The 19,593-nt window shown below is 41.9% G+C and overlaps 1 protein-coding gene across 2 annotated transcripts in view; it reads right to left on the bottom strand.

The window, feature by feature from the left end:
- Window positions 1-19,593, bottom strand: part of nlgn4xa (neuroligin 4 X-linked a) — a 276,952-nt gene that overhangs the window by 252,089 nt on the left and 5,270 nt on the right. For both annotated transcript variants that reach the window (XM_060898990.1, XM_060898991.1), the window contains exon 2: window positions 17,338-18,097. In XM_060898990.1, coding sequence (XP_060754973.1) covers window positions 17,338-17,803 — 466 coding nt within the window. In that variant the 5' untranslated portion in view covers window positions 17,804-18,097. The remainder of the gene's footprint in view (window positions 1-17,337; window positions 18,098-19,593) is intronic.

The raw sequence follows: 19,593 nt of genomic DNA, 5'->3' as shown, positions 1-19,593 counted from the left end.
TCGCCAGGTCATCACAGGGCTGACACATAGACACAGACAACCATTCACACCTACGGTCAATTTAGAGTCACCAGTTAACCCAACCTGCATGTCTTTGGACTGTGGGGGAAACCAGAGCACCCAGAGGAAACCCACGCGGACAACATGCAAACTCCGCACAGAAAGGCCCTCGCCGGCCCCGGGGCTCGAACCCAGGACCTTCTTGCTGTGAGGTGACAGCGCTAACCACTACACCACCGTGCCGCCCCAAACTTATTATGTTCACATTTTATTTACAACATGATGTACCACCTCTGACTGCTTTCTGTCAATCATGAACAGCCCAGCCGCGTTCACAGCTCCTCCTCCGATCACCAGCTGGAGATGAGCCTCCTCTCGGGAAGTCTTGTCCCGCCCCTCTTATTGACTCCCATCTCCAGTGAGGCTCAGTCTCCGAATGTGGCGTTTTAGTCGGTTTTGTCCAATAACCGTCTAGTATTTTGCTATTGAAAAGGGCATATATTTTTTAAAAAGTAATTGAAGTCCATTCAGGCTCGGCTAGATTGCGCTCTCACTCACTCACTCACTCACTCACTCACTCACTCACTCACTCACACTCCATCACTCACTCAAACTCTCACTCACTCACTCACTCACTCACTCACTCACTCTCACACACTCTCTCTCACTCACTCACTCACTCACTCACTCACTCACTCACTCACACTCCATCACTCACTCAAACTCTCACTCACTCTCACACACTCTCTCTCACTCACTCACTCACTCACTCACACAAAATACTTTTGTGATCGTGCAGTTTTGAAATTGTTAAAATAAACATGTTCACCTACATGTTCATCTTGTTGGGCTTGTGATTTTGACTCGTTTCCAAAATGTATGAAAAGTCACCATATTAGGACATTTTTTTTTGGCAAATAAGATGTATCGCAATGTTTGACCTCGGTATTTGAAAAATCCTGGTTACGGCCCTGATCACACCCATATGTGGTTCTTCCCCAAATTGTTGCCACAAACTTGGAAGCACACAATTAACTACAATGTCTTTGTATGCTATAGCATTAAGATTTCCCTCCACTGGAAACCTGTTCCAACCTCACAATGTCTCTATGCACAAAGCAAGGTCCATGAAGACATGGTGCATTCAGGTTGGAGTAGAAGAACTCAAGTGTCCTGCACAGAACCCTGACCCCTGACCTCAGTCCCACTGGGATGAACTGTAATTGGAGGCTCCTCATTCAACATCAGTTCCTGACCTCAGTAATGCTCTTGTGGTTGGATGGGAAAAAGAAAAAAAATCCCCATAGCCGCACTCCAAATTCTAGTGGAAAGCCTTCAGAAAAGTGGCGTCCGTTATAGCAGCAAATGGGGACCAACACCATATTAATGCCTTTGGTTTTCAACAAGCACATATATAAGAGTCAGAGGGGAACCATCAGGGCTTTCTAGGTCTTCAGAGAATGCCTAAACGTATCAGCATTTCAAATGTTATATTTAATTTCTTTCATTCTTTCATAATTTCATTTTCATTATTCTCTTCTCATTTTAATTTGGCCTCATTTTCTATTAAACTTGCTTCAGAAATGAAAGGGTTACTGTCCTGAAAACATTAAAATCGATTTTTTGTTTGTTGTCTCTAGGCTGAGAAGAGTTTAGAGCTGCTCACTCATTGGTTAGGACTTCATCACCGGGACAGAAGGCCATGGCAGTGTATGTTTATATAGTACGTGACAGATGAATTAACCAATCAGATTTTGATTTATAGTGGGCAGGACCAAAAATTTATCGCCCCAGGCCTTCTCGAAGGCCAACACTAGCTTAACCCTCTGGGGTCTGAGGGTATTTTCTGGCACTCTAATGATTTTGGCATGCTCTGATTTTGTTGTCAATTTCAACAAATCTAAGAAGTATTTTAAAAGTCATATGACTTATTTGTATTCAGCACAAGTTCAGCTACAATAATATCTATATCGTATGTATGTTGTAATTTTACTTTTTTAAAAATAACAAATACATGAAGATGTTAAAACTTAAATCTGCTCCACTGATTTGGACAATTAACTGGCCATCAAAAAAAAAAAAAAAATGATGTCCTATTGTTTTGGGATAAAGGGTTGGCAGTGGGAGGGGTATTCAATGAGAAGTTTAAAAAATTTCCATTCCGTTCAATGAGAAGAGTGAAAACCTCTCCCACTGCCATCTCTTAATCCCGTCAGGTTAAGTCACAATGATTAAGGTCATGTTTTTTCACACATTCCAACAGAGTTCTAAAACTGCTTTTTACAACAGTTTCATTTATCTGGTATTTGACTTTATTTTGGTATTTGACTCTCTTCAGTGTGTCTTGAAATTAACTCTTGTACTATTTTACTTAGTTCAGAGCCACACCTGACTCTGTTACTCTGTTACACAATTACTCTGTAATTTTGCTCCCACTCCAACTCCAAATTTTACTCTCTAAACTCAAAATGGAGCAAAATTAACTATTTTTGAGGAAAATACTTTTAACTCTGGAAAAAAAATTGCTCAGTCATTTTTCCTGTGTATGCACTACAGCGCATACAACTGATCTGCTCATCAGAAATAGAAGAAATATTTACACTTACTCGAGCTGATCTTTGCCTGGATCGAGTCGAAGTAAAAAAAAAAAAAGGAAAAAAAGGCATTGTTCATCATCAGTGTTGCAGTTCTCAGGATTGAACTGAGTCGCTGTCCTGAATCATGAACCAAATCATGAATTGAATCGCTGTCCTGAATCATCCGAAGCGCATAAAATCCGCGTGCAATCTCACAACAAGTTTTACCTCCAAATAACCTGAACTATGTCTGACAGGTTTTATCCTGTTTACGGTGGGTGTTCCCACCACGAAAGAGAAACCAATTGAAACCGAAAGAGTGAAAGTGATTATCATGCCGTTACCATGTGAATAGTCTTTTATGAATGCGCAAGTGCGCACTCAGTGCTCTGACTCCGGTGTGACTGAGTAAGGTGACAAGTTTTATGTTTCATCTAATTTAGATAATTTAAAAACTATAATATTATTTGGCAGAGGGCACACGGGAAAGTGTAAAGTATAAACTTTCTGTCAATATGTTTATCCTGCTTGTATGATGAAAAACTCACAAAGATATTTATCTAAATACAAGATCTAATCATTCCCAAAGGGTTAATAAGAAGCCAAAAAAGCAGCTTGTGATGTGAACTAGAAACAACAAAGTTCTCTGCACTCAAGGCTTTCCAGTTACGTAAAACTGACACCAGAGAATCCTTCCATAAATGCTCAGTTAGTACATCGTTTAACGGTAATCTGCCTTTCAGATTTTTCAAGTGTAGGTCATAAAAATAATTTTCCCCTACACCCAATTATTTTTGTTTAGTGGACCGAAAGCTACTGAATTCAAATCACAGACTTCCAATTTTATTATTATTATTATTATTATTATTATTATTATTATTATTTTAAATAGAACAATTAAAACATTTAGTGGCCCTAAATTCTCTGCTATTTTTTCCTGCTTTCACCATGATGCAATTCAAGATACTAAGTCATGCATCACATGGTGGGCTTTCCCCGTTCATGCAAGGCATTGTGGGATACAAATCTGAAACAGGAGAGAAAAATGGAGGACATGGGTGTGTGAATAAAATGTGAAAGACCGACTACAGTAATGGAAAGTGAGAAGAAAAGATGTTATGTTATAAACGAAGGAAAGGAAATGCAGGGGGCGGCACGGTGGTGTAGTGGTTAGCGCTGTCGCCTCACAGCGAGAAGGTCCGGGTTTGAGCCCCGTGGCCGGCGAGGGCCTTTCTATGCGGAGTTTGCATGTTGTCCGCGTGGGTTTCCTCTGGGTGCTCCGGTTTCCCCCACAGTCCAAAGACATGCAGGTTAGGTTAACTGGTGACTCTAAATTGACCGTAGGTGTGAATGTGAGTGTGAATGGTCGTCTGTGTCTGTGTCAGCCCTGTGATGACCTGGCGACTTGTCCAGGGTGTACCCCGCCTTTCGCCCGTAGTCAGCTGGGATAGGCTCCAGCTTGCCTGCGACCCTGTAGAACAGGATAAAGCGGCTAGAGATAATGAGATGAGATGAGATGAGGAAATGCAGGACCAAACTAATAAATATCGGCGGTCCGCGAGCACTTCGGTGTGATCAGCTGTTCGTTTAGTGACAGAATGATGGAACTGTCAGTGCACGGTCAAAGGTAAACCTGTAGATGGCAGTAATGCAACACTGTGGATGCCAGCTGCCATAAAACCCAAAAGAAGAAGAAGGTAAACCTGCGCATGCGCATACGGACTTCCTCTGTCTGCTTGACTGCACGAAGTGAGCGATTTCATGCACATTATTTGGTTTAATCCCGTCAAATTAAATACCTTCCCATCCACAGAATGGCCTGATATTTTTTAGATATTACAGAAATAAACATATATCACAGTGACCAAATTTCAGAAGGAACTAAATTTCACAGATTTTATGAAATCGAAAGGCCCTCTAGCTTTAAGAAAGCTTCCTCATAATGATTATACATTTTTCTTTGGTAAATAACACATTAGGGCGGCACGGTGGTGTAGTGGTTAGCGCTGTCGCCTCACAGCAAGAAGGTCCGGGTTCGAGCCCCGGGGCCGGCGAGGGCCTTTCTGTGTGGAGTTTGCATGTTCTCCCCGTGTCCGCGTGGGTTTCCTCCGGGTGCTCCAGTTTCCCCCACAGTCCAAAGACATGCAGGTTAGGTTAACTGGTGACTCTAAATTGACCGTAGGTGTGAATGTGAGTGTGAATGGTTGTCTGTGTCTATGTGTCAGCCCTGTGATGACCTGGCGACTTGTCCAGGGTGTACCCCGCCTTTCGCCCGTAGTCAGCTGGGATAGGCTCCAGCTTGCCTGCGACCCTGTAGAAGGATAAAGCGGCTAGAGATAATGTGATGTGATGTGTGAAATAACACATTTTTAAAACTATATTTATTATTATGTTTGATTACATGATTTATTTGGCAGGAAATCCCAATGGGATGATAATGTATTGAGGAACATATAAGCCTTGCAGCTCAAACTACTGTCAGAGCTGCTTTTATAGAAAACGAATCAACAATCAACACTTTCTAGCCAATTAGAGGTGAGATTTCAACAGTGATGAGGTGCAGTATTAAAAAAAAAAAAGTGTCAAAGTGTACTTGAACACATACCAAGGGCTTAATGATTGTGAGATATTGAAAATAAATAATCCTGTGCTATTAACCCATCATTCAATTATAATTAACAGTTATTCTATGAGGGGCGGCACGGTGGTGTAGTGGTTAGCGCTGTCGCCTCACAGCAAGAAGGTCCGGGTTCGAGCCCCGTGGCCGGCGAGGGCCTTTCTGTGTGGAGTTTGCATGTTCTCCCCGTGTCCGCGTGGGTTTCCTCCGGGTGCTCCGGTTTCCCCCACAGTCCAAAGACATGCAGGTTAGGTTAACTGGTGACTCTAAATTGACCGTAGGTGTGAATGTGAGTGTGAATGGTTGTCTGTGTCTATGTGTCAGCCCTGTGATGACCTGGCGACTTGTCCAGGGTGTACCCCGCCTTTCGCCCGTAGTCAGCTGGGATAGGCTCCAGCTTGCCTGCGACCCTGTAGAACAGGATAAAGCGGCTACAGATAATGAGATGAGATGAGATGAGTTATTCTATGAAATCAAGTCATACATGAGCTGATAGCTGATGAGGCGCATAGCACCGAGTCGGCTATAAGCCATGCACGACGAGATTGAATGGAATAACTGTTTTGTTCCAACCACATTCACAGAATTTTGAGAAACAGAGCATTTTTTATTTTATTTTTTCGCAAATTCGATAAATAAAAACTTTATACAAAACATCCGACAAAATAATTTCTACTTAGAATGTAAACAAACCGGTGAAATGACAGTAGCGATTTGTGAAAAATGCGATAATAATAATTCTTGAAAAATAAAAAAGACATGTTCTTACCATCAAATATTTTTATTCCATATTTTGTTGCTTTTTTATTTTTTGGGGTTTTGTTTTCGAGTAGAGTTTTTATTTCGCCCTCGGTTGGTTCAGCAACACGCGCCGCCATTTTGTTTGTCTCTAGTCACGGTATATGAGCTGATATCCTCATAGTAGAGTAGCCAGTCAGAGCGCACGATTGTTCATATCCAGTGAATGTGGACAGAATAATAATAATTATTATTCTTAGTATTACTAGACGAAGACGAGAAACTAAAACAGATAGCTGTTAAATTTATCCTTGTGCACGGGATTACTATTAAATCTCGCCACGCTAAGTAACAGCCTCAGCATCCTTGTTATTTTCTCAAAGATTTTAATTATTGGCACCCTTGCCTTCACTGTTACTGCAGGCCAACAATCTATTTCTGTCTCATGCTCAGTAAAAATCATAGACAAGTGACATGGCCGTGCAACTCATTCACGTTTTAATGTACTATCCAAAGCCATGTTTGTGTTTCATTTCCAGCCAAAGAAACCACTTTTCAAATCTGGTAGTATTTCACGAACTGATCAAATAATTCACATTGTTTTTTGTTCTTGTTGAACAAAACAGGAAAAAAAAAAGAAATAAACATAAATCAATATGTCTCTAGCATCATGGCAGGGATAACCACATGGCCACTGCGCTGTAAGGGGGTTGTAATAATTACACATAATAGAGATAACTGTCTGAGCCTTTTCCATATGGCAACCACATACTGTTCCGTGACATCTAGCATCTCCATCCCGTGGAGAGTCTTCATACAAGCTCTGTTTCAGCATTTACACAAAGCGGCTATTATGCCATCGGAGGGGGGTTCGGGGGTGTGTGTGTGGGGGGGTGTGTGTGGTGGCGCTTGCTGGAGGTAACAAGCAGTGATTTATCAGAACTGCTCTTTTCCTATTTCCATTTCTGCCTCCATGAATGGCTTGTTTTGAATGACTGCCCGATGGAGAGCGGACACAGCGAATGCTCACAATTAAAGAGTGGAGAGAAGCCCGCTGCGGCATTGTCTCCTCACCCAGAACATGCCCCGCCCACGCTTTCATTCTGATTAATTCCTGATGAAATAAATTGTCCCTCTGCTTTCACGTTGCTCTCTGCGTAAAGGATTATGTCCGGGTTCTTCGCTTCTCTTCAGTGCCATTTCTATCGTAGACAACGGAGCATGCACGAATGAACAAACAAATTGCAAAACAGCCTCGAGAGCATCATCAATCTGCAAGACAATAAGGCCATGATTCCGGCAAGGTGTATCAAAACACTGTACAAACTTGATCCCATGCAAGCTGATTTACTAATATGGTTGATAGAGGATTGTGTTTCATCTTGTCTGTTTGCCTTAATGCAATATGCAGTTTGGGATGTTTCTCCAAAAAGGTGCAAAACACAGGGCATTATCAATGCAAATGGCGTTTTTGTATTCATTTTTTTTTCACTCCCACTGCACTGTTCACACGTTTGCATGTGCAAATGAATACATCTGAGGCACGTGTATTAAAGGGGAACTGAAGGCAAATTTTTTTTATTATCAAAATTCTATTTCTCTCATTTTATTAGATATAGGAATGCATTTTTGAGAGCTATTTTGTCACTGCTATAGCATGTTATGAGTGTTTGAAATATGCTACGTAATATATCAGTCCATACTGTATGTCAAAGAAATGGCCATAAACGAGATTCGTTGAGACCTGTGCGAGGCATCGTAGGACAGAAGTAAAAGGTACAGCGGAAATCAAAGTGACCGACCTCTGCCAACGTTCCGTGTCCGAAATCGCTCACTCGTTCACTACTCCCTACATGGTGAATTACTATATAGAGGACTATATAGACCCCTTCGCAGTAAACGTCATTCATACGAAAGCGGAAATTGCGCGCGCAGCCTGGACCCAAAAAAGACTCAGAAATGCCTAGTTGTTGTGTTGTCGGGTGTCAGAATCGTAGTAGTGATGGGGTTAATTATGTTCAGAATTCCAGCAGGATCTCACCCATTCCAAAAAATCGCCGACGTCTATGACTACAAGCCATCAAACGTGTAGACTGGGATGAAAGCGCCATCAAAAATGCGTGGGTTTGCAGCACCCACTTCATCACAGGTAAGATCAGGCTATTTATTAAACCTTTCTTTTTTATTCTTTCTAGTCTTCGTTTATTGATGTAGCAAAATACTTTGGTAACGTTTGTCTGATTAGCTGGGTCATAGTTACACAATGTAATGAATATTGTTAGCATGTTAACTTAGCTTTGCATGCAATTTTGTTTGTAGGAGAGGTCTCGCTTGACTCAAGCAGTCCAGATTTTGTGCCATTATTATTTGTGTATGCCGAAAATCACAATTTTAAAGCAAGGATGGAAAGGTAAAATTGTGTGCCCTCACTCTAAATGCCAACTTACGTTGACTGCTCTACCCTAGCTCCCGCCCCGTTCAGTTTCATTTCTGCTCTCTGCCTCTCGCTTTTTACGCAGCTCTGATTTCTCTTAGCTGCACTCTTTACACTATCATTCCTTTCATGCCATCACCTCCTGCAAATTGCTGTTCAGTGTTGGTATTTGCTGTTGTAGCTAAAGCCACATTGCCATCACATCACTGGCATAATTTGATTAAAACAAAATGAATATGAATGTCCCATTGTTAATCAAGTTGTACATGTCCGCGCATAACATAATCATATGCGTCTAAAGACTTGTAGGCACGAAGTTTTTCGTGGGTGTACACTGAAGTCTGGTCAATAAGGTACGAGTATATATCTGGCCATTGTATACCAGGGAACTTACTAACATCGTCCGTCCACTCTTTAATTAAATACGGATCCGGTAGGCGATGTCCACTTGTTAGAGTTAACTTATTTATGTAGCATTCTCGATCTTGTAACGACAATTGTTTGGCATAATCTGACAGCTCATAATGCCGGTCTATGGGCAGCGCCATTGTTTCTGGGTCCAGGCTGCGCGCGCATCCTGGCAACGGTCGGTTTGTTTACAAACATGCGAAGGGGTCTATAGTGAGCTCATTGGTCTCATCTCATCTCATCTCATCTCATCTCATCTCATCTCATTATCTCTAGCTGCTTTATCCTGTTCTACAGGGTCGCAGGCAAGCTGGAGCCTATCCCAGCTGACTACGGGCAAAAGGCGGGGTACACCAGGTCATCACAGGGCTGATACATAGACGCAGACAACCATTCACACTCACATTCACACCTACGGTCAATTTAGAGTCACCAGTTAACCTAACCTGCATGTCTTTGGACTGTGGGGGAAACCGGAGCACCCGGAGGAAACCCACGTGGACACGGGGAGAACATGCAAACTCCGCACAGAAAGGCCCTCGCCGGCCACAGGGCTCGAACCCGGACCTTCTTGCTGTGAGGCGACAGCGCTAACCACTACACCACCGTGCCGCATGAGCTCATTGGTAAAATAAAAAAAAAAAACGCTTTCGGACACTACTCCGTCGTGCTGGTATTTATGTCATTACTGTCGCACAATTAAAACGCGCTGGATCAGTCGGCTGGTGGGTTTTCAAAATAATAAATACGTGCATGTGTTTTTATGATAAATCCATATTATACTGAGCGTATTTCCCACATTAATCAATACGAAGTACCTGCATCCTTCAGTTTTTTTTTTTTTAAATCAAAGCTGAATACTTTCTTCTTTGCCGCTGCCTTTTATTAAATCAGTGGTTCCCAAACTTTCTCTGCTGGGCCCCCCTTTGGTAGATAAGAAAATTTTTGCGCCCCCCCCCAGACAAAAAGAGAAAAAAAAAGATAAACAGGACACACATACACATATTTTGTTTTCAGACTCCATTGCAGTTCATTAATACAAACCTCAACCTTTTTTGAACAAATAAAAGTAAACTGCCATAAACTACAGGTTGCAATATAATTATTTTAAGTCTAACTGTTTTCAAGCACCTTAATTGTGTAACAGGTTTCTTTTTTTAATATTCAACATTGATATCAATGCAGTTTTCAAACATTGCCTCTCTGAAAAAATGGGTTTTAAAACATGACCAACTCCCTGAGAAGAAAAAAAACAAAAACCTAAAGATTTGTTGTGCAAAAATGACACCTTTAATCCTCGCATCTTTTCAGTGACTGGTGTGGGCCTGCTTCATGCGGCAGATCTTCTCAAATCTGGGTTGCAGTTTTGAGATTGCCACTCTGAGTTCATTTTCAATGTCCAGCTTTGATCTGTTTTTGTCTTGATTGAAGCCACAGCAGAAAAACCTCTCTCACATAGGTAGGATGTGGCAAAAGGAAGAAGTATGGCCAGGGCTCTCTTATCTAGCAGTGGGTAATCTTTTTCCACTCCAATCCAAAATGCAGCCAGTGTCTTTGACTGAAACTGCAGCCTCATTGTTGAATCAGAGGTGACATCAATGAACTGTTCCTCCTCTGATGTGCTGGAGTCGGCAGGTGGTGTTGCACTGAAGGGGTCACGGATCCAGTCATATTCTTTGGGATCCTGCATCAGGAAATATTTCTGGAAATGGTTCTGAAGGGCGGGGCGGCACGGTGGTGTAGTGGTTAGCGCTGTCCGGGTTCGAGCCCCGTGGCCGGCGAGGGCCTTTCTGTGCGGAGTTTGCATGTTCTCCCCGTGTCCGCGTGGGTTTCCTCCGGGTGCTCCAGTTTCCCCCACAGTCCAAAGACATGCAGGTTAGGTTAACTGGTGACTCTAAGGGCCCGTTTACACGAGGACGCTGTCGGGTAAAAACGACTAAATATTTTATCAGAAGTGCCTTTCGTCTACGGGACGGCGTTTCCGAGGCTGAAAAACGGAAAAAATTGAAAACGCCTTCCAGAGTGGATAGGTTAAAAACAGCCCCCGTTGCATATCCGTCTAAACTACCCAATACGCGAAACTCTGCTCGGATCCGCTCACGTCGGGTACGCGTTTACGTCATACATATGTCATATACTGTACATGCCAGCCCGGGAAGTAAGAAAGTAAGTAAAAAAGTAAGAGCATGCCTGATTACATCGATCCAACGGACCTTCAAGCTGCTCTGGCAGCTTTAATAAACGTCCAGGAGTCCTTCGAACATCTATACCGAATCTGCACATATACCGTTAATGAACAGAGGCGGGTATAGTATGCTCTTACTTTTTTACTTACTTTCTTACTTACCATAGCCAGAGTAGTCAAAGTTTTCGCGGCGCAGATGTGCAGATCAGACAAGACGGAAGACGTTGCGCATGCGTGCAGACATAACGGAGGTCTTTCACAGCACCACCTAGCCGCCTGGCATGCACATCCAATTGAATTCCACACATTTATGCGTCACCGTATAGACGCAGATTTCCTCCTTGAAAACGGTCGTGTAGACGCGGAAAAAGTGAGAACGAAAACGGACTTTTGCGTTTTTGTTTCAGACCGTCCCCGTGTAAAGTGGGCCTAAATTGACCGTAGGTGTGAATGTGAGTGTGAATGGTTGTCTGTGTCTATGTGTCAGCCCTGTGATGACCTGGCGACTTGTCCAGGGTGTACCCCGCCTTTCGCCCGTAGTCAGCTGGGATAGGCTCCAGCTTGCCTGCGACCCTGTAGAACAGGATAAAGCGGCTACAGATAATGAGATGAATGAGGTTCTGAAGGGCAGAGATGTGTGCTTTCATGCATGGGATCACTGTGTTCTGCAGTTTGTTGTCTTCAATGAATGATTTCAGGTTCTCAAATGAGTCCACATTTCCAACCGTCACTCGCTGCAGCCACATCTCAAGTTTTCTGGTGAATGATGTGATTTTATCTGCCAGATGTGGGAGGTGTGTATTTGTGCCCTGCAACTGCAAATTCACTTCACCGAGTTTCAGAAGCATGTCACTGAGGTATGCAAGTTTCATGAGGAACTTGTTACAGTAAAATTTGTGGGCAAGATCATTGCCCTCTTCCTTCAAAAAGATGCGGATTTCATCTCGCAGTTCAAAGACCCTGGACAGCACCTTCCCACGTGACAGCCATCGGGACTCGCTGTGAAACAGAACAGCTGTGTGGTCGGAGCCCATTTCCTCGCACAGTGCCAAAAAAATCCAGGCTTTGACAGGTCGTGTTTTGATGTAGTTGACGGTGGCAATAACGTCGGTCATTACATTATTCAGCTCGGGACTCAGCTGTTTAGATGCCAGTGCTTCGCGGTGTATCATGCAGTGCGTCCACTGCACATTGGGGGAGACGAGCTTGATGAGCGCTGGCAGCCCTGCCCGTTTCCCAGCCATAGCCTGCGCCCCGTCAGTGCAGATCCCCACACAGTCCTCCCATTTCAGGTTGGCCTCTTTCAAGTAAGAGTCAATGATTTTAAACAGTTCTTCTGCTGTGGCTCTGCCAGTAACTTTTTTGCAGAAAAGCAATTCCTCCCTCATGTCATCTCCATCTATGAATCTCACGTAAGTAATTAATAAACAGTCTTTGTTACTGTCAGTGGCTTCATCCATCTGAAGAGAAAAGCGGCTGTCACGCACTTTGTCATTAAGCTGCTCCTCTATGTCCTTTGACATGTCATAAATGCTCCTGCCGATGGTGTTGTTGGACAGAGGAATAGCCCTTAGTTTGCTGGCTGCAGTGTCGTCAAGCATAGTTGATACCATGTCCATAGCACAGGGAAGTAGTAATTCCTCCGCTATTGTGTGCAGCTTTTTACACTGTGCCACTCGGTAGGCAACTTTACATGAGGCGAGTTGAGCATTTGCCGGCATGGATGCAGCTTTAGTAAATAGGGACTGTTGAGCACGGCAGTTTACGAGTTTTTGTCTGAAAAACTCAACTGGCTTGTCTGTGCTCTGGATGTTTTGTCTCCAAGTGGCGTCTTAGCTTGTTCGGCTTCAAGCTGTCACAAGCTAGCACTTTAAGACAGACAACACACTGCGGTCTCTCCTCATTACCCACCGTTGTACAGGTGAAGCCTGACAAGATATGTGTCATCATATTTTCTTGTCTTTGCCTTGGAATGAACTTGCTTTGGAAGCACATTTGGCGATGCTTCATCCTCTGATTTGCGTTTATGTGGGAGCCCCGCGCCCCCTGCCAAAAACTTCTCCATGTTATGCTAGCAGTGTAATTTATTCATTCATTCCATCCGCGCCCCCCCTGCAATGGCTCTGCGCCCCCCCGGGGGGTGCGCCCCCCACTTTGGGAACCACTGTATTAAATCAAATTTGAGTCTTTTAATTTGATTTCTTTCAGCACGACCGCAATGCATGATGGGATATATTGCTTTGGTTAGTGATCATCGTTGTACACTATTTCTCATGATGCATTGTGGGATACTTTGAGTGCACTATATAGAGTGTAAATAATCCTCACTAAGGTTTCGGACAGCACTACAAAATGGCGTCCTCGCCATATAGTGAGTAGGGAGCAATTTCGGACACAGGCGTAGTCAAAAGACGCGTGCGCCCTCTTTCGAATGCTGATGTAATCAAGCCGGAAGTTTTGTTTGTTTTGATAGCAATCAGGAAAGTTTGAAAAAAGTAGGCAGTAATCGTAATTTAAACTCGTTTTTGTGCAATATCTCGTTTGGGAAACAGACACCTGGCTGACACTTCGCGTTTCAAAGTCTTGCAGAAGTCTCGTGAAGATTGTGACGCCTGCCGTGGACCAAATGAACTAAATTCAACACGGCTAAAAAACGAATAGGCCAATAAGTATAATATTTAATTGCAATTAGTTGCCAATACGAGCCACGATATAAGGTTACTAAAACCGAAAACGTAATTGAATAACACGTTACTTAAGAAATAAAGCAAGTTTAAAAATGACTTCAGTTCTCTTTTAATATAGAGAGTCAGGAGAACTGCTTTAATGTTGAGCTCAATCTAAATTATGTAGAATAATCAGAAACCTCAAGTTATGGCTTAATATCACCATAGTAAATTTGCTCTCATATTAAAATATTGCCTGTATGTCCGCACAACCGATGACGTTCTTTTAAACCATATTCACATAATGCTAATATCTTAACTATTTTATTCATTTATTCATCTCGTATCAAGCATACTTTTTGCACCATATCACTAGCAGGGACATTTATCACATACAAAAACTTCATTTACATTCCCCCCCTCACCTCCTAGTTTGTATGTGATGTAACTAATTTGCACTAGCAGTGTTGGCGCAAATTGTTACTCTCACTCAGGATCTTTCTACTTTATTATTATTATTATTATTATTATTATTATTATCGTAATGTTTTTAGGATGCTATTTCTCCCTCAGTTTTCAGCCAATCATCACCAAATTTCACATGAAGAATATCTCTGGGCTGAATTATGTTGCTATGACTTTTGGTGCTGATCTGGATCACTGATCCGGAATGATCCATGAAAAGTGGGATTTTTTTCAATCACTTATCTCATCTCATCTCATTATCTCTAGCCGCTTTATCCTGTTCTACAGGGTCGCAGGCAAGCTGGAGCCTATCCCAGCTGACTACGGGCGAAAGGCAGGGTACACCCTGGACAAGTCGCCAGGTCATCACAGGGCTCAATCACTTATAACTCTGTCAATTTTCATGATTTTTTTCAATCATTTGTTCAGGGCAGCAGGGCGCAACTTTTCCTCACTAAGCGTCATTCTCTATCTCTTACTGTTCTGGATCTATAGGGTACGGTGACCAGACGTCCCGGTTTTTAACAGCTAGTACAAATTACTGTGACTTTAGTCACAGTCTCTATCTAGGTCCTGAAATTATTGTTTCCATATCTGTATTTGGTGTTAAACCCAAAGTGGGTGTGGCCTTAAACCAAACCCTTTGAAAACGTCAACGTCAGCACTGTCCTCACGGTGTGTGAGTTCTGGCTCTGACAGTTCCTCAACCTCAGCTACATCACTCGAGTTCATAAACTAGAGATGTGGACTTTTTTTTCCCAATCCTGCTTACATACAGTAGTTAGTAATTTTTCTATACCTACTCGCAATATTGTCTCGTAGGTTTCATCAGTTCTATTTTCCAAAATATAAAAAAACAACAACTAGCAGCCCAATTTAAACCACCACAACCCTGACGAGGCAATAACTAAAGATGAATAAGTGAATGGTGTAAATGTGAATGAATGTGGTCTTTGTCCTGTGAGCTTCATATCTGACCACTTACTGCTGACACTCTCACAAACATACAAACATCCTGCTCGAGGGACATTTTTGGTACCTCCTTTGGGATCCGAGACCCGATACACACCTCTACAGATGCAGATACGGATGCCCTGTGAACTTTTCTGGCAAGCATTCTTACCAAGCACAAAACCGAATAAAGCTCCTCCTATTCATATCTGTACAGTAGTTGTATCTGTTTAGAATACATTATCTGTTCATTCAAAGTAATATACAGTATTTGTAATCACTTACATCCCTAATACAAGTGTCTGTCTCGATTTATAATACGCGACAGGGTTTGATGAGGCATTTGACACTGTATATCTGGGCCATTCGAGAATTCAGGTACATTTCGCCTTTCTGAGATAAACCTTTTGTTATTTTCCACAAAAAAAAAATCTTTATTGAATCAGTTTTGGACAATAATGCAAATTATGACAAACTTTCACCAATAGCGATGCTTGATGTACATTTTAGACCCAATTTATCCATAAAACATTAACTAAATGACTCCCACCCCTCCCCCCACATTATTGGCTGTCTTCAACTCCTGATTCGAATAAGCAAGTGATTCAGTCTAACCATCTGGTTTTTGGGGCTGATTCTATTAACTGTTACAAAATCAACTGCATAGAAAGTGCATTTTCTGTATTATGTGAAATTTCAATTATAAAAAATATATATATATTTTTTTATATCCATCCCAATGTTCTTGTCAACTCTGTTAACTCTGTAATAAAACCGCATAAAATCCACAAAGACTTTTAATAAGATGCATGACACCTGCATCGAGTGATGTCACTTCCTTGGGCAGGAAACTTCAGAAAGGCAGTGAGGTATGTTATGTTTCTTCTCTCATTAATTTGAAAAAAATGTTGAGGATCCACCAGGAGTAGATTAATTATCTGTCAAATCTGTTATTGTGATATCGGAGTGAATCTTTCACTCATTTTTTTAAACAATAATATGACTAAAATCCATGAAATTCTGTTTTTATACATGTCATGTGGTAGCTAGTTTGGGGTTAGCATGTGGAGTTAAGACACAAAATGGGGTCAGAAAATGTCATCCCTGTTCTTGTCGATTCTGTTAATGGATTGCCCGGTTTGACGATAACAGAGTTGACGGCGACTAACAGAGTCGACACTTGAAATGCACCCGCAATTATGGAGTGGGACGTATTTTATATATAGAACCTTTCAGGCTACCGTTGAATCAAGATGTCCATAGACTCTCCAGAATGTTTCTTTTCTGAGTACCTCTTAGAATTACATTTATTCAAAAGTTATAGCTTAACCTTGCTGGAAAGAACTGACTCGATCTTAAACACTACTGCAAGTTTAAGAGCCTCACTCAAAGCCTCAGCGGCTGCAAAGGGCATAATAATATCCCGCACTGTGAAAGCAATGACTTTTTTTTTTCTGTAGCTTCACTGCACTGGTATATGGTGCATACTTATTTGCCCAGCCAGAATCAAAGTGGCAGCCCTCCAGTTGCTAGTCAGCAGTCCTAACCACTCAGCTATATGCGCCATCTTTGTTAATAAGCAGCAGACCCCTAGCAGGAAGCTACACCGAGATTATTTCATGCCTGCTGAGTCACCTTCTACATGGTTCGAAAATGGAGTCCCTGACACAAAATGTCTTATCAGGTTTCCCACCTATTTGATATGGCCATAACATCATGGAGGTGGAAATGACTGCAGAATCAGTCAACAGTTGAGTCATGGTATTAATGTTTGTTATTCAATTGTATCCCTTGTCTCTCATCCATTATCAGGTTCAGTGGACATCTATGGGGTGGATTTCCAGTTAAAAAGAGTAACTGGTTACATTTGAACCAACTAGAAGACATCATATTGTGTCAGAGGACACACCCAGATAAGCACCAAGCAACTATCCACCTTTGAAAAGATGTGTTGCGATATTTGGTGTTGATGAGATCTCAGTCTGACCAGGCTTCTTAACTGAAGAAAATCAATACTGTTAAGATCTCTTTTGAGAGCCTCAGAAGTCTGCACAACCAGCTCCCCTGCCAATTGAGCCAAATGCTTGATGGGGGTTCTGAGGTTTGATTCTTTTTTTTTTCCTTTCAATATTCTGGTAAATGTATCAACTTTTGCTCCATTCTGAGCCTTCTGCAAAATTCGTTGCCATGGTGCTTTGTAATTGAGTTGTGATTTTCAGAAATCAAATAACTACAGGGATGAAACTAACAAACAATTCTTCTAAAATAGTTGAAACAACAACAAAAAAGTGACATACCATCCTCAGTGGGCACATAGATGTTCAGGTATAGACAGTCTTCGCTTTGGTCCTGCACGTAGGTTACCACTGTATCCAAGTTAGCAGTGAACCAAACAGGTAACATATCATTGAGTAAAAAGCGGTCTTCCAGAAACTGGGGACACACTGGAGCGAACTGAGTGGCATTTCGGATCCCCGGCCAAGACATGGGCGGCTCTGGAGGCTGAAACCTCCTCTCGCCTGTGGGCGGCAGCGCGTAGGGAATTCCCAAGTACTGTTCCACAGGTCCTAAAATTTCATTAGGCAGTGACATTTTTAAGCCTCTCAACTTGCCATAGTTTGTAGTGACAACCGGATACTGTTGCCCCTGCGCCACTGCGAAGAAAGAAGTTACCACTAGTACAATCCAACAGATTCGGTGTAGACTGGCAAATGGTTGGACCATGGTTGTAGGTATCCATGTGGTTCCTCCTTGCCGTGACATGGTCCAGCTGAGGTTGGGAAGAAAAAGGTATCTATAGTCCTATAATCCCACCTGAACAGATGAGGTGAAACCCCTGTCTCAGGCTATGATGGGCAGCTTATAGGCAAGATACCCTCCAATCACATCACCAACACTAGAATCCCCCATCCCAAGGAAACGGATCTTGCTTGGTGTGGTAGCTTTAAATCAGTCAAACAGCTACCCTTTGATAGAAAGAAAAAAGGTAGCTCCGTCTTCTTGGCTGTCTTCTAGTGTAACTATTTTCCACTCTTCACTCCATCTTCAATGGTTTGCCTGCAGGACAAACAGTACAATCCATTAAAATTCATGCATACTGACACTGACAAACACAGCAGAGTTGAAATCCCTTATATTGAACTTCAAGTCAAACTAGAAAATAAGCCTGCAAAGTATACACACACTCAGCCCAGCAGTTCCAAGTCAGCTCACATGATCATAGTTGAAACCGGGATTTACCATTTTGAAATATGATTCTCAGTGCAGATACCCACAGTTTGTAAGCAGTCGAGAAAACTGAGGATCAAATATCGACGGTAGATGCAAAATACTTGCAACGTAACCATAAAACACAATCGATCTGTTTTACAGTTGCTACAACCGAGGCTATCAAAAATGTTACTTGTCTAGCCTGAAAAGTCAAACTACAACTGATATATTCTCAATGGTCCAACGGTTTGATGAGAAATTAAAGATGTCCAAAGTTTTTTTTTCTTTCACTTCTGCAGTAATTTGAATATCCTCCCATTGATATTCATGAGTCATCACTTTAATTAGAAGTTCACGAGGATCACTAATTACAGACTTATAACTAGGGGTGCTTCTATCTTCGTTTAATGAGGAAAGGCTGTTTGCCACACTCCACTTGATCTTTAAATCGACAAGGTTATATATAACAATTATTCCATGAAATCGAGTTGTACATGAGCTGATAGCCTTATATAAGCCATGTACAACGAGATTGAGCGGAATAACTGTTTTATTCTATCCACATTCACTGGAATTTGAGAAACAGACCATTTTTATTTTCATTTTTTGCAAATTCACACTATAAAAACAAAATCATTTCCGCTTAGAATGTAAACAAACCGGTGAAATGACAGTAGCAATTTGTAAAAAATACTATAATGATAATTCTTGAAAAATAAAAAAAGATACCTTCAAATAATTTAATTCCATATTTTGTTGCTTTTTCTGTTTTTATTCGAGTACAGTTTTTATTTCTTCCTCGGTTGGTTCAGTAACACGCTCAACCATTTTGTTTTTCTCTACTCACGGCATAGGAACTGATATCCTAGTAGTAGAGTAGCCAATCAGAGTGCGCGATTGCTCATATCCAGTGAATGTGGATAGAATACACATATATATGAGAGAGATAGACAGTTAGATAGATATAGATATAAAGAGATATAGACACACACACATCTCTACAGTCAAAAGTTTGTGGACACTTGCCCCTAACACTCATACCGGTATGTGCTTGTTGAACATTTGAACATCCCAATTCAGACTGCGTCCCCTTTACCTTTATAATAACCTCCACTCTCATCTGGGAAGGCTTTTCAGGAGCATCGCTATGAAGAGTTGCTCATTAAGCCACAAGAGATCGTGCACTGAAGCCAGATGAGGAGGCCTGGGGTACAGTAGGCATTCCAATTCATCCCAAAGGTGTTCAACAGGTTTGAACAATGAGAATAATCAGTGCACAAAGCAAGGTCCAATAAATAAAGACATGGTTTGTCAAGGTTGGTGTGGAAGAACTTGAGTGGCCT

Source organism: Neoarius graeffei, chromosome 18 (genome assembly GCF_027579695.1).
Source record: "Neoarius graeffei isolate fNeoGra1 chromosome 18, fNeoGra1.pri, whole genome shotgun sequence".
Taxonomy (NCBI): Eukaryota; Metazoa; Chordata; class Actinopteri; order Siluriformes; family Ariidae; genus Neoarius; species Neoarius graeffei.
Note: the sequence above shows the minus strand (reverse complement) of the source record. Positions and strands in the feature narration are given on the sequence as shown.